General features: G+C 60.2%; 2 protein-coding genes across 4 annotated transcripts; one reads left to right on the top strand and one right to left on the bottom strand.

Annotated features, from left to right (window-relative positions):
• Positions 1 to 3922: 3922 nt before the first annotated feature.
• Positions 3923 to 7379, top strand: ZDHHC12 (zDHHC palmitoyltransferase 12). Of its 3 annotated transcripts, none has more exons than XM_080668661.1 (5): positions 3923 to 4051; positions 5694 to 5824; positions 6157 to 6234; positions 6413 to 6579; positions 6772 to 7379. In XM_080668661.1, the coding sequence occupies exons 1-5, from the start codon at positions 3952 to 3954 to the stop codon at positions 7100 to 7102; spliced, it is 807 nt and encodes a 268-aa protein (XP_080524787.1). In that variant the 5' UTR covers positions 3923 to 3951; the 3' UTR covers positions 7103 to 7379. The 3 variants fall into 3 exon arrangements, with proteins under 3 accessions (XP_080524787.1, XP_080524788.1, XP_080524786.1); XM_080668662.1 differs by having other exon boundaries at positions 6794 to 7354; XM_080668660.1 differs by having other exon boundaries at positions 6413 to 7354.
• Positions 7317 to 18040, bottom strand: PKN3 (protein kinase N3). The gene is made up of 22 exons (XM_080668664.1): positions 17987 to 18040; positions 15859 to 16090; positions 15538 to 15683; positions 14926 to 15037; positions 14725 to 14852; positions 14342 to 14525; positions 12529 to 12675; positions 12332 to 12441; positions 12100 to 12243; positions 11649 to 11724; positions 11396 to 11564; positions 11037 to 11136; positions 10861 to 10928; positions 10506 to 10569; positions 10308 to 10399; positions 9749 to 9925; positions 9039 to 9101; positions 8857 to 8933; positions 8288 to 8430; positions 8092 to 8199; positions 7925 to 8005; positions 7317 to 7827 (listed from the first exon to the last, which is right to left on the bottom strand). The coding sequence occupies exons 1-22, from the start codon at positions 18008 to 18010 to the stop codon at positions 7615 to 7617; spliced, it is 2658 nt and encodes an 885-aa protein (XP_080524790.1). The 5' UTR covers positions 18011 to 18040; the 3' UTR covers positions 7317 to 7614.
• Between the last annotated feature and the right edge of the window lie 749 nt (positions 18041 to 18789).

The raw sequence follows: 18789 nt of genomic DNA, 5'->3' as shown, positions 1-18789 counted from the left end.
GGAGCCCAGAGGCACCTCCTGTGGGCTGGTGGGAGTGTGCAGGGGGTCGGGAAGACAAGTTAGCTGGGCCACAGTGCTTCGGGGAGCAGGAAGAGCCCCTGTGGGGGCCCGAGACAGCATGGTGTTCCTAGTGCATCAGGGAAGCTTCTCGGAGGAGAGGAAACACGGGAGGTGAATCCAGGGAAAAGACGAGGCAGCCCGGCCGGGCTGTGCAGGGCCCGAGGAAAGAGCATCGAGACAGAGGGCCCGGTCACGGGAAGGGCCTTGCCGGGAGGACCACGGGCAGCCTGTGGGGCTGCAGCGGAGTGAAGGAACGAGGGGCGAGCAGAAGTCACTGGGGCCAAATCACGAGGTGACCACACTCTGGCTTTGCCTAGGATGGTCCTGGTTACACTTGTCCCGGGGTGACTATCACAGTGCCCTCCCTGCCCCTGGGGTACGCCTCAGGTTGCACCCAATGGGGGAGAGCCATTGCACAAAGAACAGATCGAGGGGAGCCATTCCCACATGTGCCCGGCGGGTGTGCGCCCAGTGTCCAGAGAAAAAGATTCTCTCCTTGACCAAATTTTAGCCAGGCTCCTCAGCCCTCTTCCCAACTAGGCCTCAACCCTGACCTATAAAAACCACTACAGACTCTCAAGCTGGTGACATCGTCGACCTCCCTCCTCCTACATTAAGGAGTTAAACCAAGCAATAAATACTCCTAAGAGCTCCAGGTTGCATTCCTAGGATGACCCGAGCCCACCTTAAAGCTCCAGCCTGAGAAAGCGCAAGGCTGTTCAAACACCATCGACCCCACACACCAGGCTGTCTTAGAGTATTGACCAAAAAGGGCTTATATTTGTGACTCCTTCCTCTGTCCCTTCGAAAGGAATTCGTATCTTCTGCAACTGAGGAGTGTCTTTCTCCAGAACCTGAACGCCATTCCTTTGAAATTAATCCTCGGGGAGGAGGGGCCTCTGTCTCCAGCTTCTGTGGGAGGATGGAAGCCGAACTCCAGTTCCTGCCAGCCAGCAGACACAGCGGGCATAATGAGCGTTTACTAACCACCCCTTTGTAATGGTTCACGTCCCTGGGTCTGTCCAAGCCCCCACCACTTCCCTCTCTTTAAATGCCCCGTCACCAATCGCTTCTGGCCTTTTGGCTAAGATCAAATGTAGTGGTAGTGTCTGTCCTTTTTTTTAATTGTGTGCCCACCACCGCAATCAAATAGTCTTCTGTCACCATATACACTGAGTGGCCAGATTATTATGATCTCTGAACGCATAATAATCTGGCCACTCCATATATCCATATATATATGTGTGTGTGTGTGTGTGTGTGTGTGTGTGTATTAGAGGCCCAGTGCATGAATTCGTGCATGGGTGGGGTCCGGCCAGCCTGGCCAGGGGGCGGGGACATGGGCGGTTGGCCGGCCTGCCTGCTGGTCGAACTCCTGGTCAAGGGGACAATTTGCATATTAGCCTTTTATTATATAGGATATACACTGAGTGGCCAGATTATGATGCGTTCAGAGATCATAATAATCTGGCCACTCAGTGTATATGGCGCCCTTTCCCTGTACTACCATACCCCCAGTGTCTGTTCTTGTCGGTTTAAAATGCCCGGTCACCTCTGTACAAATTGAAGTGGCAATGAGTTCACGCTGGAACCCCTTCCCTAGGACAAGAGGATATTACTGATTAAAATCTGTCCTTACCACTTGATACTGATCTTTGACATCAGTATATCACTGAGTCATGGAAGCTTCAGGGTTATTTAAGTGGATAACGTGCTAGAATTCCTCACTCTGCTAAGTCACACCCCACTGCAGTTATCAAGACTGAGTTGCAAGTAACAGACGCCCAATTCAAACACCAGCCCAGATTAGTCAGAGGTTGGCGGGTGGGGGACGGGAATTCATTGACTAATGAAACTGGGGAAATTAGAGCTAATATCAGCTTCAGGCAAAGCTGGATCTAGGGGCCCAGACAATGTTAAGACTGTGTTTCATACACCCTTTTGATCCTGCTTATCTATGTCTCTTTATAAGATGGCCTCACCCTCTCCTGCCATAGTCTCTCTCCACAGAGTGTAAAGACAGCTGTCAGTTGCCCTTATACCAGCCATGGGCAAACTATGGCCCGCGGGCCAGATCCGGCCCGTTCGGCTGTTCTATCCGGCCTGCAGAGCCGAAAGAGCAGAGGGTTCTCTTGCTCTCCCCTCCGCTCCTTTACTTTGAATTTATATTAGTTCACACAAACACTCCATCCATGCTTTTGTTCCGGCCCTCCAGTCCAGTTTAAGAACCCATTGTGGCCCTCGAGTCAAAAAGTTTGCCCACCCCTGCCTTACACTCTAGTCCTGCTTGAGATCCAAAAGAAAGCCTCTTTCTCAGCAGCTTTGCCTTACTCTCATGGAATGATTATAATTGGCCCGGCCAAGTCAGATGCCCACCAACTAGGCCCAATCACTGGAGACAATCAGATAGGGAAGTGCTTGGCTTTCTAGAGTCACATGCCCACAATGACTTCCCACTACCCTCTGGAGTGAGGGACACAGTTCCTTCAGAATCACATGAGATGGGCAAGAGTTAGTTCCCCAACAGAAAAAGGAATGTTGAGCTGACCAAAATAACAGATGTCAGTAGCCCTGACTGGTTTGGCTCAGTGGATAGAGCATCGGCCTGCGGACTCAAGGGTCCCAGGTTTGATTCTGGTCGAGGGCATGTACCTTCGTTACGGGCACATCTCCAGTAGGGGGTGTGCAAGAGGCAGCTCATCGATGTTTCTCTCTCATCGATGTTTCTAACGCTTTATCCCTCTCTCTTCCTCTCTGTAAAAAAATCAATAAAATATTTTTTCTTAGAAAGAAAGAAAAGGATCCCTGGGCCCTGGCCGGATAGCTCACTTGGTCACTTGGTTAGAGCATCCTCCCAATACTGCAAGATTATGGGTACGATCCCCATCAGGGCACGTACAAGAATCAACCAATGAATGCATAAATAAGTGGAACAACAAATCTGTATTTCTCTCCCTTCCTCGTTCTCAAATAAAAAAAATTAAGAGGCTTGCTGTAGAAGTTGGGAGGGGGCCAATCTAATGGAGAAAGAAGGTGGACATTGGTATTAGTGGGAGGTGTGGGTGGAAAGGCAGAGCTGAATAAGGAAGGCCCTGGGGACACAGCTGAAGGAGTATGGGCAGTGAATGATGAAGCCTCAGGTCAGGCAAGCCAGACTGGCAGGGTGTAGCTGTTGTCTTAGTACAGTGCTGGACGCTGTATTTCCATTAGTTAATCCTCCCCACTTTAGGAGGGGATACTATTATCATCTCTATTATACAGACAAAAAACAGCTCAAAGTGGTTCAGTAACTTGCCCACGCTCACACAGATAGGTAGGGGCAGTGCTGGTATTCCTGACTCTGACCCAAGTTGGGCCTCTCATAGCCTGAACCTTGCACCACGGAACTCCACTTTGCTGTAGGCCCCTTTGCAATCCCTGATAATGAATAGCAAGGAGGTAAGAATGTCACCACTGAGCCTTTGGCGAGCGCTGCCTCTATTGAAACCTCAGTCATCACGTCTTTGAACCGGGCACAATTCTGCAACCTGGACTCAACACACCTGGATCTTGGAAGCTCCCAGGGAGCGGCACGCATGCGCGAGGCTGTGGGGTTGGGAAGGGATCGACACTTGGGACTGCTCCAGATTCCGAAAACGTACCTGCCGGGTAGGGACTGGGGTGGCCGAGTTACCGGCTGCGCGCGCGCCGGCCCCGCCCTCAGCCTCTTCAGGCACCTGTTGGCTCGAGGACCTACTCGGCCGCAGCTGCCACCCAATAGGCAGCCTCCCTGCCCCAATCTGACCCCGCCCACTTCCAGGATTCGCCAATCGCCGGGCATCTGGGCCCCCTCTCCCTCGGAGGGCCCGCCCCTCTGGGCTCTTCTTCCGGGTGGGGCCGGGGGCCGAGGTTATGGCGCCCTGGGCGCTCCTCAGCCCGGGCGTCCTGGTGCGGACCGGGCACACGGTGCTGACCTGGGGAATCACGCTGGTGCTCTTCCTGCACGATACCGGTGAGCCGGACCCGCGCCACCCGGACCCACCCGCTCCCCCGTGGTTCCTCAAACATTTGGGTCTTACTGGGTCCCCCGCCGAAGCCCCAGAGACCCTGGGATACCACCCGTCTCCGCCGGCTTCCGAGGCCCCTTCCCCTTCCCTCATTCCAAGAGTTTCCGCCTAACACCCCGTCAATCCCTAATTTATCCCAGCGTCTTCCTGGTCCCTGCCAGATGCCCTGTCCATCCCAGGACCCATGCGATGGCCACCTGATCCGATGACCAACACCAGCCCCCTTCTCCCCTGATCTCAGGATCCACCGATCCTTCCCGGGAATTGACTCCCAACCTTCCCTCCGTATGATTCTGAGGACCAACTAGATCAGGGTCTGGCATCCCTCTCAGCCCCGTGGCCACTCGCTGCCCAAGTTCAGGCTCCCCATCCTCAGGCAAGAGAGCACCTCACAGGGGAGTGACCCCTCCTCCATGTCCCCACCCTTGCCTCTTGCCCTGGTAGCTCTCAGTTACCCCACAGACTACCCCCACTTCCACCCCTCCCTTTAGGTCCCCACAGGCCGCCTCCAGCACAAGTTCTCACCCTCCCTCCCCCCCCCCCCCACCCGTTGCTTCAGCCTCAGCCCCTGGGCGGGGCGTTCTCACTTTCCTCCTAAGACCTTCTCAAGTCTCCTCCACAGTCTTTGCCCTTATTTTTTAAAATATATTTTTATTGATTTCCAAGAGGAAGGGAGGAGAAAGAGAAACATCAATGATGACAGAGAATCGTTGATCGGCCGCCCCCTGCACACCCCATACTGATGGCGTCCACAACCCGGGCATGTGCCCTGATCAGGAATTGAAACGTGACCTCCTAGTTCATAGGTCGATGCTCAACCACTGAGCCACGCCAGCTGGGCCAGTCTTCGCCCTTTAGCCTAAAAACCTGCTCAGTCTCCCCATCAGAAAGAAACCCTCCTTTCTCCGCTCCCTTTTACAACCAGAGTTGTTCACTCTGCTGTCTGGCTATCTCACACCCCTCGCATCTTAGCCCCGGCCTCCCCCAAATCCTCAGTCACCTCTTTGGTCTGGACCCTTCCTGGCCTGGGCTGCCATCCTGGCCCTTTGCAGCATCTGAGCCTGCCAGTCCCGCCTTCCTGTCTGTCTCCTGAGCATCTCAGACCTGGCTGGTCTCCCATGGTGGAGCCAGAGGCAGGGACCCCTCCTTCCTCTCCCCCACATCCAGTCAAGTCTGGCCCCTTCTCTCCCTAACCCTCTATCTGTCCATCTCCTCCTCTCCGCTCTTGTCCAGCCACCTTCCTCTCCCTTCGGGACAGCCCTCTGCCTCACGGCTTCCCCTCTGATCACCTTCTCCCCACTGGGAAGGTTTCCAGAAACAGATCTGCCCTATAACCTTCCATGGTTCCCTGTTACCCTCCAGAGAGTAGAGATGAACTGCTTTTTTTTTTTTTTTTTTTTTTTTTTGCTGGTCCTGAATTTCTGTACCTATGCAGGAGACACACCTGACCACCCATCAAACCCCATCTCCGGGCCTTTGCTCAGCCAGGGACACACTCCCCACCTCCACCTGTACCTGCCCCATGCCCCTTCCCCCACACACCCTCCTGTCCCCCAGCCCGGCCTCACTCTCCTCTGGCCTCCGCAGCACTGCGACAATGGGAAGAACAGGGGGAGCTTTTCCTGCCCCTCACCTTCCTGCTCCTCGTACTGGGCTCCCTGCTGCTCTATCTGGCCGTGTCACTCATGGACCCAGGCTACGTGAACATCCAGCCCCAGGTAACCAGGGGGCCCCTGGGGACCTGAACCCCTCCTCCCACCAACAGGGGACCCAAGGCCCCCAAACAGTCTCATGCCAGGTTCTGCGTGGAGGGCTTTTCTGGGGCATCGCAGTGAACCCTCTTGCCAGCCCTAGAAACCCATCTACAATGAGGAGATCGCCAAGGCCCAGAGAGGGAAAGCAACTGGCAAAGGTCACACAGCCTCACTAGGTCCAGGGCACTCTGCCCCACTCTATCACCTGCATTACACACGGATGGCCTCCGAAATGTGTTCGCCAGCCATCTGCCTCCCAAGGGGACCCCATCTTATGCCCTGGCCCGCATTTTCAGGAGGAGGCCAAGGAGGAGCAGACAGCCATGGTTCCTCAGGCCATCGCCCTTCGGCGCTGCAGATACTGCATGGTGCTGGTGAGTGGCTCAGGGACTTCCTAAGGGTCAGGGGTAAAGTTGAGACCGATCGCCTCCTGCCCCAGCGCCTTGGCCTCGCCCCCCAGGCCTCCCAGTTCAGGCCCAGCCTCCCACCCTCATCCCCGCCCTCCTTGTTGATCTGGAGGGGAGCCGGTGTTGAGCCCGACTCTCTGCCCAGCAACCCCTGCGGGCCCGACACTGCAGTGAGTGCCGCCGCTGCGTCCGCCGCTATGACCACCACTGCCCCTGGATGGAGAACTGTGTGGGGGAACGGAACCACCCGCTCTTCGTGGCCTACCTGGCGCTGCAGCTTGTGGTGCTTCTGTGGGGCCTGTACCTGGCATGGTGGGTCCCGCCGCTGCCCTGTGTGTGTGTGGGAGGAGGGAGGACGGGCCGCCTGTGCCCACAAGGTGTGCACAGCCGGACCCCTTCTTTAGGGGCCCCGGACCCTTTACCAATTGGCCTGCCCTCTTGGGCTCCCTGGGGCGCCCCTGCCTTCTCCCAGCTCTGGGCCCCCATCCCTCTGCTGCCCCACAGGTCCGGCCTCCGCTTCTTCCAGCCCTGGGGGCTGTGGCTGCGGTCCAGCGGGCTCCTGTTCGTCACCTTCCTGCTGCTCTCCCTCTTCTCGATGGTGGCCGGCCTGCTCCTGGCCTCGCACATCTACCTGGTGGCCAGCAACACCACCACCTGGGAGTTCCTCTCCTCGCACCGCATTGCCTACCTCCGCCAGCGCCCCGGCAACCCCTTTGACCGGGGCCTGACCCGCAACCTGGCCCACTTCTTCTGCGGATGGCCCTCGGGCCCCTGGGAGACCCTCTGGGCCGAGGAGGAGGAGGAAGAGGGTGAGGGCAGCAGCCAGGCTGTTTAGGGTTGCAGGAGGCAGAGCCACCATCTTGTGCCTGAAAACGAAGGGCGGACCCCGAGGGCCTGGGGCTGCTCACTCCTGCCCACACCTCCCAACCTCAGAGCAGACTGACCTCCAAAGGAAGGAGGGGAGGAAGAGGACCTGTGCGGGGCTAGGGCTCCAGTGCCCGGGACATCCGAAACCTCCACCCACCCTCCAAGCCAGAATCCCTCCAGTGCACAGTTTTATACATTTAATAATCCATAGAGCAAGTCAAGTATTAAAAACCAAACCAAATTACTCCTCACTGTGCCACCCTGTCTGTCCACGTCTGGCTGAGAGATGGGAGAGGGGAGGGGAGGGGGAGGGGAGCCCCAGGCCAGAGACTGAGCCAAGCCACCACCTGGAGTCCAAAGGGCTGATAAATACCAGGCAAGGCCTGGGCCTCCAGGGCAGGGCGCATAGCTGGGCAGACGGGTGGGCAAGTGAGGCTCTGAGAGTCTGGGGGACAGGAGACAGGGACATGGGGAAGGCCCTCAGGGCTCCAGGAATCGCTCTGACACGAAATCGAAGTCCCGGAAGGCGGCCTGCTGGCGGGCAGTGAGGGGGCCGCGGGGGTCTGGCGGGGTCAGGGCAGGTGGCAATCCCGTGAACTCGCCCTCGAAGTAGCGCAGATCTGTGGGCCCGCAGAGGGTGGGTGCAAAGGGGGGCTGGACAGCGCGGGCCAGCAGAGCCTGCCAGTCAGTGGTCTGGGGACAAAGAGGTGCCTGAGGTGACGGCAATGGCGGTCCCTCCTCACCTCCCATGCGGTCCCTCCTCACCTCCCACTGCGCCCTGGCCACTCACCCTGAAGAAAGGCTGTGTCTTGATCTCCTCAGCGTCCTGCTCGCCTGCCCCCAGGCGCTTCTCCGGGCACTTCTGGAGGAGCTGGGCAAGAGCAGGTGCTCACCAAGGGCACTGCCCCCCAAGCCTCCCGAGGGAGCTGGCCCAGGACCCCAAGGATGGGTGGTTACCTTCTGAATGAGCTCAAGTCCTTGCACCGACAGAAAGCGGGGATACGGGGCTTCCGCATTGACGATGCAGTCAAACACCTCCTCCTCGGTGTCCCCTGGGAATGGGCACTGCGGGGACGGGGGCTCAGTGGGGTGCACGGGCCTCTCCCAGCCCTCCCCGACCTAGAGGCCCTGGCAGCCCAGGCTCGGCACTCACCTCACCCACCAGCATCTCATACAGCAGCACACCCAGCCCCCACCAGTCCACGGCCCGTGTGTAGGCCTCCTGGGTCAGCACCTCGGGGGCCAGGAACTCTGGGGTGCCACAGAAGGTGCTGGTCCGATCCCCAAAGCCAATCCCTGCAAATCAACATCCACACCAGTGCCGGTTCAGTGTGTCTGGTCCACAGTAACCTCTTGTGGTTGTAAGAACCAACAGCCAACCCTTATGCCCCCCTGTACCTAATCCGTGCCAAGCCCTGCCCCCTACTCTGGGAGGTGGGAATGGATTTTACGACATCGGACGGAGGAGGCGAGGCTCAGCCAAGCTCACATGCCAAGGCCACGAAGGACGCAGAACCCAGTGCCCTCTCCCAGCTCTGGAGCACAGGCTCTCCCCTGGGCCAAGGGAAGTCAGAGCTTGTAGGGTTGGGCAGGAAGCCCAATGTGTCCACTTGGTCCCTGGAATGAGGATGGGGGTGGGGAGATTTCCCGGGAGAGGCCACTGCTGGCCTGGACTGGGTGAGAAGGCTGGAGGACCCAGGATCCTGGACAGGAGACACCCACCTTCCTTACATAGTCCAAAGTCTGCGATCTTCAGGAAACCCTGGGCATCCAGCAGAAGATTATCCAACTTAAGGTCCCTGGGGAGAGGGGGGGGGCAGAGCAAAGGGGCCCTGGAACGGCGCCCAGGAGAAAGACAGCATCCGCTCCCTCGCCACTCCCCCAGCATCTCAGGGACAAGTTACCTGTAAATGATTTTCTTCTCGTGCAAGAACTGCAGTCCCAGGACCACACAGGCCAGATAGAACCTGGAGGGGGTTTCGGGGAAGCTTAGGCCCAGGACTGTGGGGAGAGGGCAGGGGGCAGGGAGGCACAGGATGGCCATGGCCTGGGGACCCTTAGATGAGGGCAAGAGGCTGGGACAAGCCTCAAGCGGGGGTGGGGCTCTTCCAGACAGCAGCCCAAGGTTGTCCCAAGGTTGCTGCCAGCTCACAGCCTGCTCTTCCAGGGGTCTCAGATCTCCCTCTCCCGCCTCCTCCCGGCAGCCTGCATGCCTATTTTTCAAATGAGCATCTGAGACCCCCGGTGAGTGATGTGCCCAGGGTCACACAGCTAATGGCAGAGCTGATATTATGAGCCCAGACTTCAGGGCGCACTCTGGTGGACAGGAAATAACTTCAGCTGCCAGTCACTATTCACCGGCAGTTCGTAAATGTCATGCTCATCTGTGGAGCAAGCCTCTGACAGTTATTTCTAACCCGATTCCCAGCTACATAAACTGAGGCTCAAGGTCACAAATGCTGTGAGAGCTGATAACCAGGATTTGAACCAAGGCCTCCCTGACTCCCTGCTCCTCTGCTGATGGGTGCCCGGAGGAAGCAGGGTGAGGGAGGCCCGGTATAGGGAACCCGGGTCGCCTTGTGGGAAGAGGCAGACAAGAGGAATGGAAACCCACCGGGCCTGGGGCTCAGGGAAAACGTCCTCATGGATCTGCATCATGAGGTCACCGCCCGGCGCAAACTCGGTCACAAAGCAGGCGTGGCTGGAGGTCTGGAAGCAGGCAAGGAGGGACAGCAGGAAGGGATGCCCCGTGCGGCCCACGGCCTCCAGGATCCGCTTCTCGCAGTACAGGCTGCAGGGGAGGGCGTGGGTTTCAGAGGGAAGGAAAACCTCCACTGGCTGTGCCCTGCCACCCACAGGACACCAGTCCAAGTGCCAGGCAGCTACGTAGAGCTGGTTTCTATGTACCAGGGGCTCACATGGGTCATTTAACCTGCACAACCACCACTGTCCCATTTTACAGATGAGGAAACAGAGGTGCAGAGGTAAGAGAGGACCTGACCAAGGGCCCATCATTAACTACAGGTGCTAAAAAAAAGAACCCAGGCCTGGCTGGCCCCAGAGTCACCACTTCAAAGCCCCAGGAGCATTCGGCTGCCTTCTGGTGCCAATAGCCCAGGCCAGCCATCTGGAGCCCGCTGCAGGGCCAGGTGCCCCGTGGCATCACCACACACCTTTCAATCTCGTCCCGGCTCAGCACCTCCTGCTTCTTCAGCGCTTTGATGGCGTAGTATTTCCCCGTCCCCTTGAACTGCACCAGGAGAACCTGGGGACCAGAGAAAGGCTGGGCTCCAGGTGGGCAGTACCGGGATCAGGATCACAGCGTCTTCCTAGCTAATGCACTGAGGGCTCCCACCCTCCGCGGCACCCACCTTCCCGAAGTGTCCCCGACCCAGCACAGCCAAGCAGCGGAAGTCCTGAAGCCGTGGGGGTTTCCTGTAAGAGAGAGGGCACGGGAAGTCCCCTTGGCCAAGGGCTGGGCCGCCACCAACCCTTCATGCCCAATCCTGGCCTGGCCCCACCTATGGGGCTGGCGGGCCGGGGGCTCGGGACCGCAGCTGCCTGGCGGCTGGCATACAGCTGGGGCTCAATAATGTTGGTTCAGAGTGAGAACCTGAGAGCCAGCTGTGAACGCGCCCAGGAGCCGCGGGTGATGACTGAGTGGACACGCAGGCACTCAGGTGTGTGGGTAATGTCTCAAACAAGAAGGTGAACCTGACGGGGTACCTGGTCGCCGAGGCTGGTGGAGGTGACCCCAGTCGAGTCCTGGGCTCCATGTGGGGGCGTTTGGTGCGCTGTGAGGGCAGAGGGGCTCAGGGCAGAGCAGGGCTTCCTTCCTCCCTCCCTCCCTCCAGCTCCGCCACCCCCAGCCCAGCACCCCCAGGGCTACCAGCCCCCCTCACCGGTGTCTCCTCGGAGGTTGGCTCCCGGGGCAGGTAGAGGCGTGGGGGTTTGGGTGGGGGCCTCATCTCTTCTCCCAAGGGGGTCTTCTTGGGTGGGAAACTATTGTGGGGAGGGAGCAGACACATGGTGGGGCACAGGCAGACAGCACAGCTGGGGGATGGACACACAGCCATGCCGAGAGAGAGAGAGAGAGAGAGAGAGAGAGAGAGAGAGAGAGAGAGAGAGAGGGGGGGGGGGGAGGGGGGAAGGAGAGGGAGAGAGCATAAGCGCAACAGGGACAGACAGAGACACTGACAGCACCTGGAGAGGCAGGCGCTGCAGAGAAGCCCGGAGTCTGCGGGGGGAGGTGACTTCTCACCTGGGCGAGGCAGGGCTGGTGGCCCCCCGAGCTGTGGCAGGTGTCCGGGGGCACCCTTTGGGAGGGCTGATCGTGCTTGGGGAGCTGCAGGGGGGCAGCAGGTTCATGACCAAGCGCCCCCAGGCTGCCATGCTGAGGTTCATCTGGGAAGCCCTCAGGAAGTCCTGACCTGGGGCAAAAGGGAGGTTCAGTCCCGGGGCCCCCTGACGCCTCTGCCCTCCTCCCCACAGGCACAGCCCTCTCCTGTCCATACCCCTGCGTTTAGAGAAAATGCGTTTCTGCCTCTGCAGCCGGGGCCTCCTCTCAATGACAGGGTCACAGAAGGTCACCTGCGGGGTCACAGAAGGTTACCTGAAGCTCAGTCCCCTCCCTCCCCACCTGCCATGGGCACCTCCCCAGCCTCCAGGATCCCAGCCTGAGCCCCCAGTGGCAACGATGCAAGAGCCAGAAGGGCTCAGGGAGACGGAATCAGCGTCCTCATTGGTAGCAGTGGGGAAACTGAGGCCAGAGAAGAGAGGCACTTGTCTAGAGTCACCCATGAAGCAGGGCAGTCAGGACAAGGACACAGGCCTCGGGACTCCGTGTGGGCCTCGGAGACGGCCTGGGAACCTATTCTTGGAGACCTCCTCCCACTGGGCCTCAATGTCCACTCCTCCGAGGGGGCCAGGAACCCACGTGATCAGAAGGCAGGGGTCAGGGGGCACCTGGGCAAAGAGCAGCCCCTGGGGCACCAGGCTGAGCGTGAGCTGGTGACAAGCATTGTCCAGGAAGTCCTCCAGCCGCAGGAAGGCCACGGCGCACAGCTGTCGCCAGTCCCGCCAGCGCACCCCGATCTCCAGCTCTCGGGCCTGTATCGGAAAGGCCGCGTTGAAGATGGGGCTGGCCTTCCACCCGGTGGCCCAAAGTCACCCCTGGCCTCTCAAGGGCCGGCCTCACCCGCTCCAGGGGGATGACAAAGGTCTGGTCCCAGGATTGCTGGGCTACCGGTCCCCAGCCCGTCTGGCCCACGATGCGATTGTCCACCTTTAGCACGGCCAGCACCTCACCTGCAGGGCCAGAACCAGGGCTCAGGGAAGGCCAGGAGTGGGGGTCCTTGGCTGCCCCCCCATAGCTCCCTGAAGCCCCTTACTCACTGGCCAGCTCGCCTGTGCCACGCTGCTGCCTGGCTCTGCCCCGAAGCCAGCCCTGGGAGGGGCTCCTGGCCAGCGCGGTCACTGGGGACCGGCCGGGCACAGCTGTCAGCAGCTGCTCACAGCCCAGGAGGTGGACCTGCAGTGTCCCTGTGGGGGGTAGGGGGGTAGGTGCATGGTCAGGTGCCATCCTCCCACTGCCGCCCCCAGTGGGCCCCTGGACCCCAGGAACACTACCTTCTCATAGCGATGGCTCAGTGGTCGGCAAACTCATTAGTCAACAGAGCCAAATATCCACAGTACAACGATTGAAATTTCTTTTGAGAGCCGAAAACCAACTTCTGCGCATGGGCCACGAAGTTTCAATCGCGCTGTACGTGCGCGCCCGCACGTGGTATTTTGTGGAAGAGCCACACTCAAGGGGCCAAAGAGCCGCATGTGGCTCGCGAGCCGCAGTTTGCCGACCACTGAGATGGCTGAACCCAGAGCCTGCCCACATTAGGCCTTGGCAGCCATCTGCCACCCTCCGGGCAGACCAGCTAGCTCTCCCTCCTGAGCGCTGTCCATGTGTTGGGGACAGCAGGGACCCACAGGCAGAGGAGTGACCCTCAGACCTCAGCCAAGCCACATGGAGCCACAGTGCACGATGGCGTGCTACCCAGGGCTCAGGGCCTGGGGTTCAGCGTGGCAGAGACGAGAGCTTGGGGAGCAGAAAGCCTGGCTGCCTGTCCTATCCCCCCGCCTCCCTGGGCCTCAGTTTCCCCATCTGTACAGAGGAAAGGAGTCTCATCTCTGTCCCACCTCCCACGAGGGCCACAAAGAGTGTTTTGCCAACCAAGTGGATTCGTTTTTAGGGTCACTAAACTTTTGTCCCTCAAAGAGGAAGCAGTAGGGCTCGAGTAGTTTTTGAGGAAATAAACTGGGCCAAAGAGCACCATTTAGGGAGTCCAGGCCTGGGGGTTACACTCCAAAGGACCTTAAAAGAGGGCAGTGGCCTGGGTAGGAACTACGGTGTTTAGCCAGGACACAGGACTTAGAGTGGCCCCGAGTAGCCCACTTCTAGGCCTTTCAACAAGTCATTTCCCCTGCCTTCCCCAACTCATCCATTTGGCCAAATCTCATAAGCCCCGGAAGGCTGAGCTCGGACACCACCATCTCCTCCAGGAACCACTCCTGATTCTCTGAGGCCAGGTGAGGGAGCCACCCAGCCGCTGTACCGCCCCTTCTCAGCTCTGCTCACAACGGGATGTGGCCTGTGTACGCTCGAACCAGCTCTGAGCAGAAAGGCGCTGGGCTCTCTAGTTGGTCCTATCTCCCAGGTGGGAAGCTCAGGGCTACCGAAGTCTGCATCTGAGCTTACTTACCGACTGCAATTCAGCTGCCACTATAAGGAGACAGAGGCAACTTGGGATAAGGAAGAACTTTGTAATAGCCCAAGCTGCCCAGCACTGGGTACCCAGGCCTCCGAGGCTGAGAGCTCCCTAACACTGGCGCTTTCACCATTACTATGGTTACTCATTTAAATAAGAGCCTCACCGATAGAGTGCTAACTGTGCCCACAGAGCGCTTAGCACTTCACAGGCAACACACAACGCACTGAATTTTCCCAGCAGCCCCGTGAAGTAGGTGCTGTTATCGTCCCCATTTTACAGATGGATAAACTGCGGTTTGGAGAAAGGATGGCAATTGTCCAAGGCCTCGCAGCTAGGGGGTGGTGGAGCCAGGATCGGAACCCTTCTGCTAGGTTCTTCCCCGCTGTATTTCAGTCCTTTCTGGAAGGGAAAGAGAGCTCTGAAGTGGGAGGGGCTCCTGTTACCTGTCATGGCGATGGGCTTCACAAGCATCCCCGAAGGCTGAGGGTTCCCAGACACAGCAGTCCGCAGCTCCCGGGCCACTCTGCCACGCAGAGGGTGGGCAGGAGGCAGTCCCTCCAGCAGCTGCTCCAAGGCCAGCCGCAGGAGGTCCAGTTTCTGGGAGGACTCCTGGAGCTGGGCCTGAGCCTGCAGAGGGGACACCGGCCCATGGGGTAAGGGGGGTGGGGGCTCTGGCTCAGGCCACCTGTAGACACCCCCTCTGAGGTCTACACAGAATGAGCCCCCCACGTGGCCAGTCCATGATGCCTCCCATCGCTGCAGAGGGGGGATGGGAACAAGGAGACCCTCAGAGAGGAGTGGCAACAGGAGGGGGCGGCGGCCTGACCTCGGCCAGCGCCTTGCGGTCTTGCATTCGCCGGCTACCCAGCAGCTTCACCACGTTCTTGGCACCCTCGGCCACGGCAGCCTCAATGCGCAGCCGGTGCCTCAGCTCCTCCGCCAGCAGTTCAGGACCTGGGAGGAGGGGGTTAGCCCTCAGGCCCAGGCCCTGCTCTGCCCTGCCCATCCCCGCTTCTCAAGGCCTCACCTGGCTCCGGGGACCCACTGGCCTCCAGGCTGCTGATCTTCATTCGCAGCAGGGCCACCTTCAGCTGGCTGTCCCGCAGCATCTGCTGAGCGGCTGCCAAGAGCTTCCTCCCCTGTGGGGTCGTGACATGTGCTAGCCCAGAGCCTCCCTGGTCAGCCCAGGGACTGGAGCTAAGCCTCCCCCATTCACCAGGATGGAAGCCAAGCCTCCCACAGCAGGCCAGATAAAGAACCAAGCCTCCCTCGTTAGATGAGGTCCGGGGCAGAGCCTCCCGCATCAGACCAGATAAGGGCTGAGGTCAAGCCTCCTCCAGCATATCGGGACTGAGCTCCCACATCACGCTGGGGGCTGGGACTGGGCTTGGGCCTTCCCTATTAGACTGGGAACTTCAGTGTTATGCCTTCTCTGTTAGACCAGGGGTTCGAGCCATGCCTTCCCCACCAGGCTGGGATTTGGGACTATGCCTTCTCCATCAGACTGAGGGTTAGGGCTGTGTCTCCCTTATTGCATAATGGCTGGGTAGCATTTCCCTTTCAGAATAGAGGCTGGAACAGCACTGACCCTGATAGTCCAAGAGCCAAATCTCTCCCCATCAGAGCCCAGGAGCCTTACCTTGGGTGTGCCGCTGGCATAGGTGTGGGTCATGTTCTCAGCCCCCTGCTTCACCTTCAGCTCCACCTGCAGCTGCCTCTGTAGAGCCTCCAGGTGCCGGGCCCTTGGCTGCTCTGCCGGAGGCCGGGGGCCCGGGGCCACAGGTTCTGTGTGCACCGCATGTAGGGCCCATAAACTCCTCACCCACAGCCAAGCTCTCTCCTCCCTCCCCTCCTGGGCAGGGGCGACCTGAGGCAGGTCTGTGAGTGGTCAGGACAGAGGAGCTGGGTAAGTGAGCTGGCACCTGCTGTCCCCAGGGGGCTGCGCAGACGCTTCACTCACCAGCTGGGGGGCCTGGCAGCAGGATGCGGGCATGCAGCTCCTGGAGCTCCCCGTGCAGCTGCTCCAGGCGGCGGTTGGAGGTCCGGAGTAGCTGCTGCACGTGGCCCAGGTGGCGGCGGTCTGTGGCCACCCGCCGCAGGTTCTCCACACCCTCCTTGATTTTTAGCTCCTTCTGGATGGCCCGGCGGATCGCCTCTTTCTCGTCCTCTGGGGGCCGCTGGCCCAGCCCAGGCTGTGGGATGGCAGAGGAGCAGGCCACTGAGTGCCCGCTGCCGCCAGCCTCAGCTCACCACACACAGTGGGGGAGGGAGGCATGGATGGCACCCAGGACCCACACACAGGGTGTGGGCAGCATCCCTGACTGCAGAGCAGCCCTAAGCCAGGTGGAAACCCCACGGCTATTTGTGCGGCCCCCGCTCCTGTCCTCTGCATCGGTGAGGAGGGTGAGGGGGAAACTGTTCCTGTGTACGTGGTGCTTCGGGCGCCAGGGTCTGTAAGAGCTTTGCGTACGTTCATTTGTCAGTCCTGACGGCAACCCCTGAGGTAGGTGCAGTTATGTCCCCATCGTGTAGGTGAAAAAACGGAGGCACAGAGAGGGTCAGTAACCTGCCCAAGGTCACACCAAAGGAGACACCACCACCTCTGGGCCCCAGCCCAGCCCCTCTCTGCCAGCCACACTCCACAGGCTGCTGCTCTAAAGCTGGGGTTCAGGCTAAGATTTGGGCCAGAAAAGAGGCTAGGGATTTACTCAAGGTGAGAGGGCAGAGGGAGGCCTGAGTGGGGGCCAGGACTGTTCCCTTGAGGCCTCAGCTGGCAAAGCAGAGGCACGCAGAAGGGCTAGGAAGGTCTCCGGGGACCCTCCTCCGGCCAAGCTCCTGGGAGGAAGCAGAAGGCTTTTTCTCACAGCTTCACCCCAGGATGGAGCAAGGAAGAGGCAAACCTTCCCAGAGGCCATTTCAAACCAGCGGTGCCAAAGCCGACCTCAGCCCAGGGTCACCCATGACCCCCTCCCAGGGGATCCTCCAGGGCCTCCACCTTACCTCTCCGCTGGCCATCTCCTGAGCCCAGTGGAAGGGTGGCCACCCCAGCCTCAGGGACCCCACCCCCAGGCCAGGCCTCGGGGGCCTAGCGGACCAGCCAGGCAGAGGGCAGGGGTGGGGCTCAGGAAATCCTTTGCCGGCTCCAGGCCAAGGCCAGAGCCAAGGGCTTGAGCAAACAAAGCTCCCATGGAGCTGGGGGCCCGGCCACCGGGGTCCTGAGTCACCCAGCTCCACGCTGGGCGGAGGTTCACAGGAAATAGGAAAATGTGTACAAGTCGCGGCTGGAACAGGCGGAGGGAGCTCCGCAGGAAGGAGGTGGGAGGGGGAGACGCAGCCCTGAGGTTGCCTCAGCATCGGGGTGGAGGCCACCCCCTCTTGAGCGGGGCCCAGACTCCTGTCTGCTCTGGGCTGGACGCCTGCCCCGTGCACACACACCTCCCCGTTGGCTCTCCACGGGAACACCACCTCATCCTCCCCAAAGCAGATGTGCACACAGCCTGGCTCCTGTGCCCACCGCACCTAGCGCCAGCTATGGCAGGAGCCCGGCCGCCTCCCCCTTAGGGCTGGACCCCTATACACTCGAAGGTTCCCGCCCAGGCACAGGGCTGGGCCCCTCTGCCTGGAGACCACACTCCGCACAAGCCTTGTGCTCTGGGAGGGTCCCCCCACCCCAAGGGCGCCGGGACTAGCCCCTCCCGGGCCCCTTGCCCAGAGCGCACGAATTCTTCTTCCCCCAGGGCCGCTCCCCAGTGAGCCCGCACGGACCTCCCTTTTGACTCCCAGGGGCCTTAGCGTCCCACCTGGAAGAACCGATCTTAGGACACTTGGGGGCCCACCCTCGGGGCTCTGACCGAGGATTGAGATCTGCTCATAGGCTGGCCTGGCTGGAGGTTCTGAGTCCACTGGGGGTGACTTGGGGACGTTTCCAGGGGGCATGAACGATTTACCCCCGTGCGCAGTTATGCCCTGCGAAGGGGAAGGGGTGGGGGCAGCAAAGAGACGCGGGGCGGAGCTGGGGACACCGCCGGAGGCTTCCCCCGCCCCCCTCAGCCGGCGCCCGCACCCCGGCCTCTCCCGGAGCCGTTCACCTGCCGCAGCGCCTCCTCCTCCATGGCGCGCTCCGGCCACGCGGCCTCTCTCTTCTCACCGGTCCGGCTCCGGAAGCCCCGGCCCCTCCGCCGAGACTTTCAAAACTTGAAACTTCCCGGGAAGCGGCGCCGGAGCGGCGGGATCGGGCGCCCCCTCCCGAGGTCCGCGGGCCTCCGGGACCTCGACTCAGCGCCGCCACTCGGCCGCGCCAGGTCGGCTCACGGGGCTCCACTCCCGAACCCGAGGCCACGGCGCCTTCCCAGGCTCCGAGGTTCCGTGGGCTTTCTCTTCCGAGGCCGCAGTTCCCTCTCGGGGACACTGACCCCCGTCCCGGGCTAGGAGGGCAGGAAGGGGCATCTCCCGGGCTGGAGTTCTCGGGTCGCTCCGCCGCGTGCTCAGAGGGGCGGGTCCGAGCGCAGTCAGCGCCGCCTGCTGACCGCGGGCGCTGCCGGTGTGGCCGGTCCACTGCGGGCGGGTCAGCCTCCTCTTCCCGAGAACCCCGCCACGGCCTGGCCCCGCCCCTCAACGTCTTCCTCTCAGAGGTCGTCGGTGTCAAAAGGGCTAATCCCAAACCTGTCGCCCCCAGATCTTGGCGCGTCTAAGTTACTTTAAGACTGAACAGAGTGAAGTCTCACCCAAGTGATGCCCAAGCAAATCTCAGGGGAATGAATCAAAACGTCTCTCGTGACTCCACTACTTGGCCCACCTGGAGCTTTCTGGTTCAGCCAGAGCCATTGCCCCCCCCACCCCCCTTTGTCCTGAGAAGCCCATCCAAAGAGAAGACACCCTGTGGACTAGCCAC

The sequence above is a fragment of the Plecotus auritus genome (assembly GCF_963455305.1).
Source record: "Plecotus auritus genome assembly, chromosome: 5".
Lineage (NCBI taxonomy): Eukaryota > Metazoa > Chordata > Mammalia > Chiroptera > Vespertilionidae > Plecotus > Plecotus auritus.
This window is presented reverse-complemented; position numbering and strand designations above follow the sequence as displayed.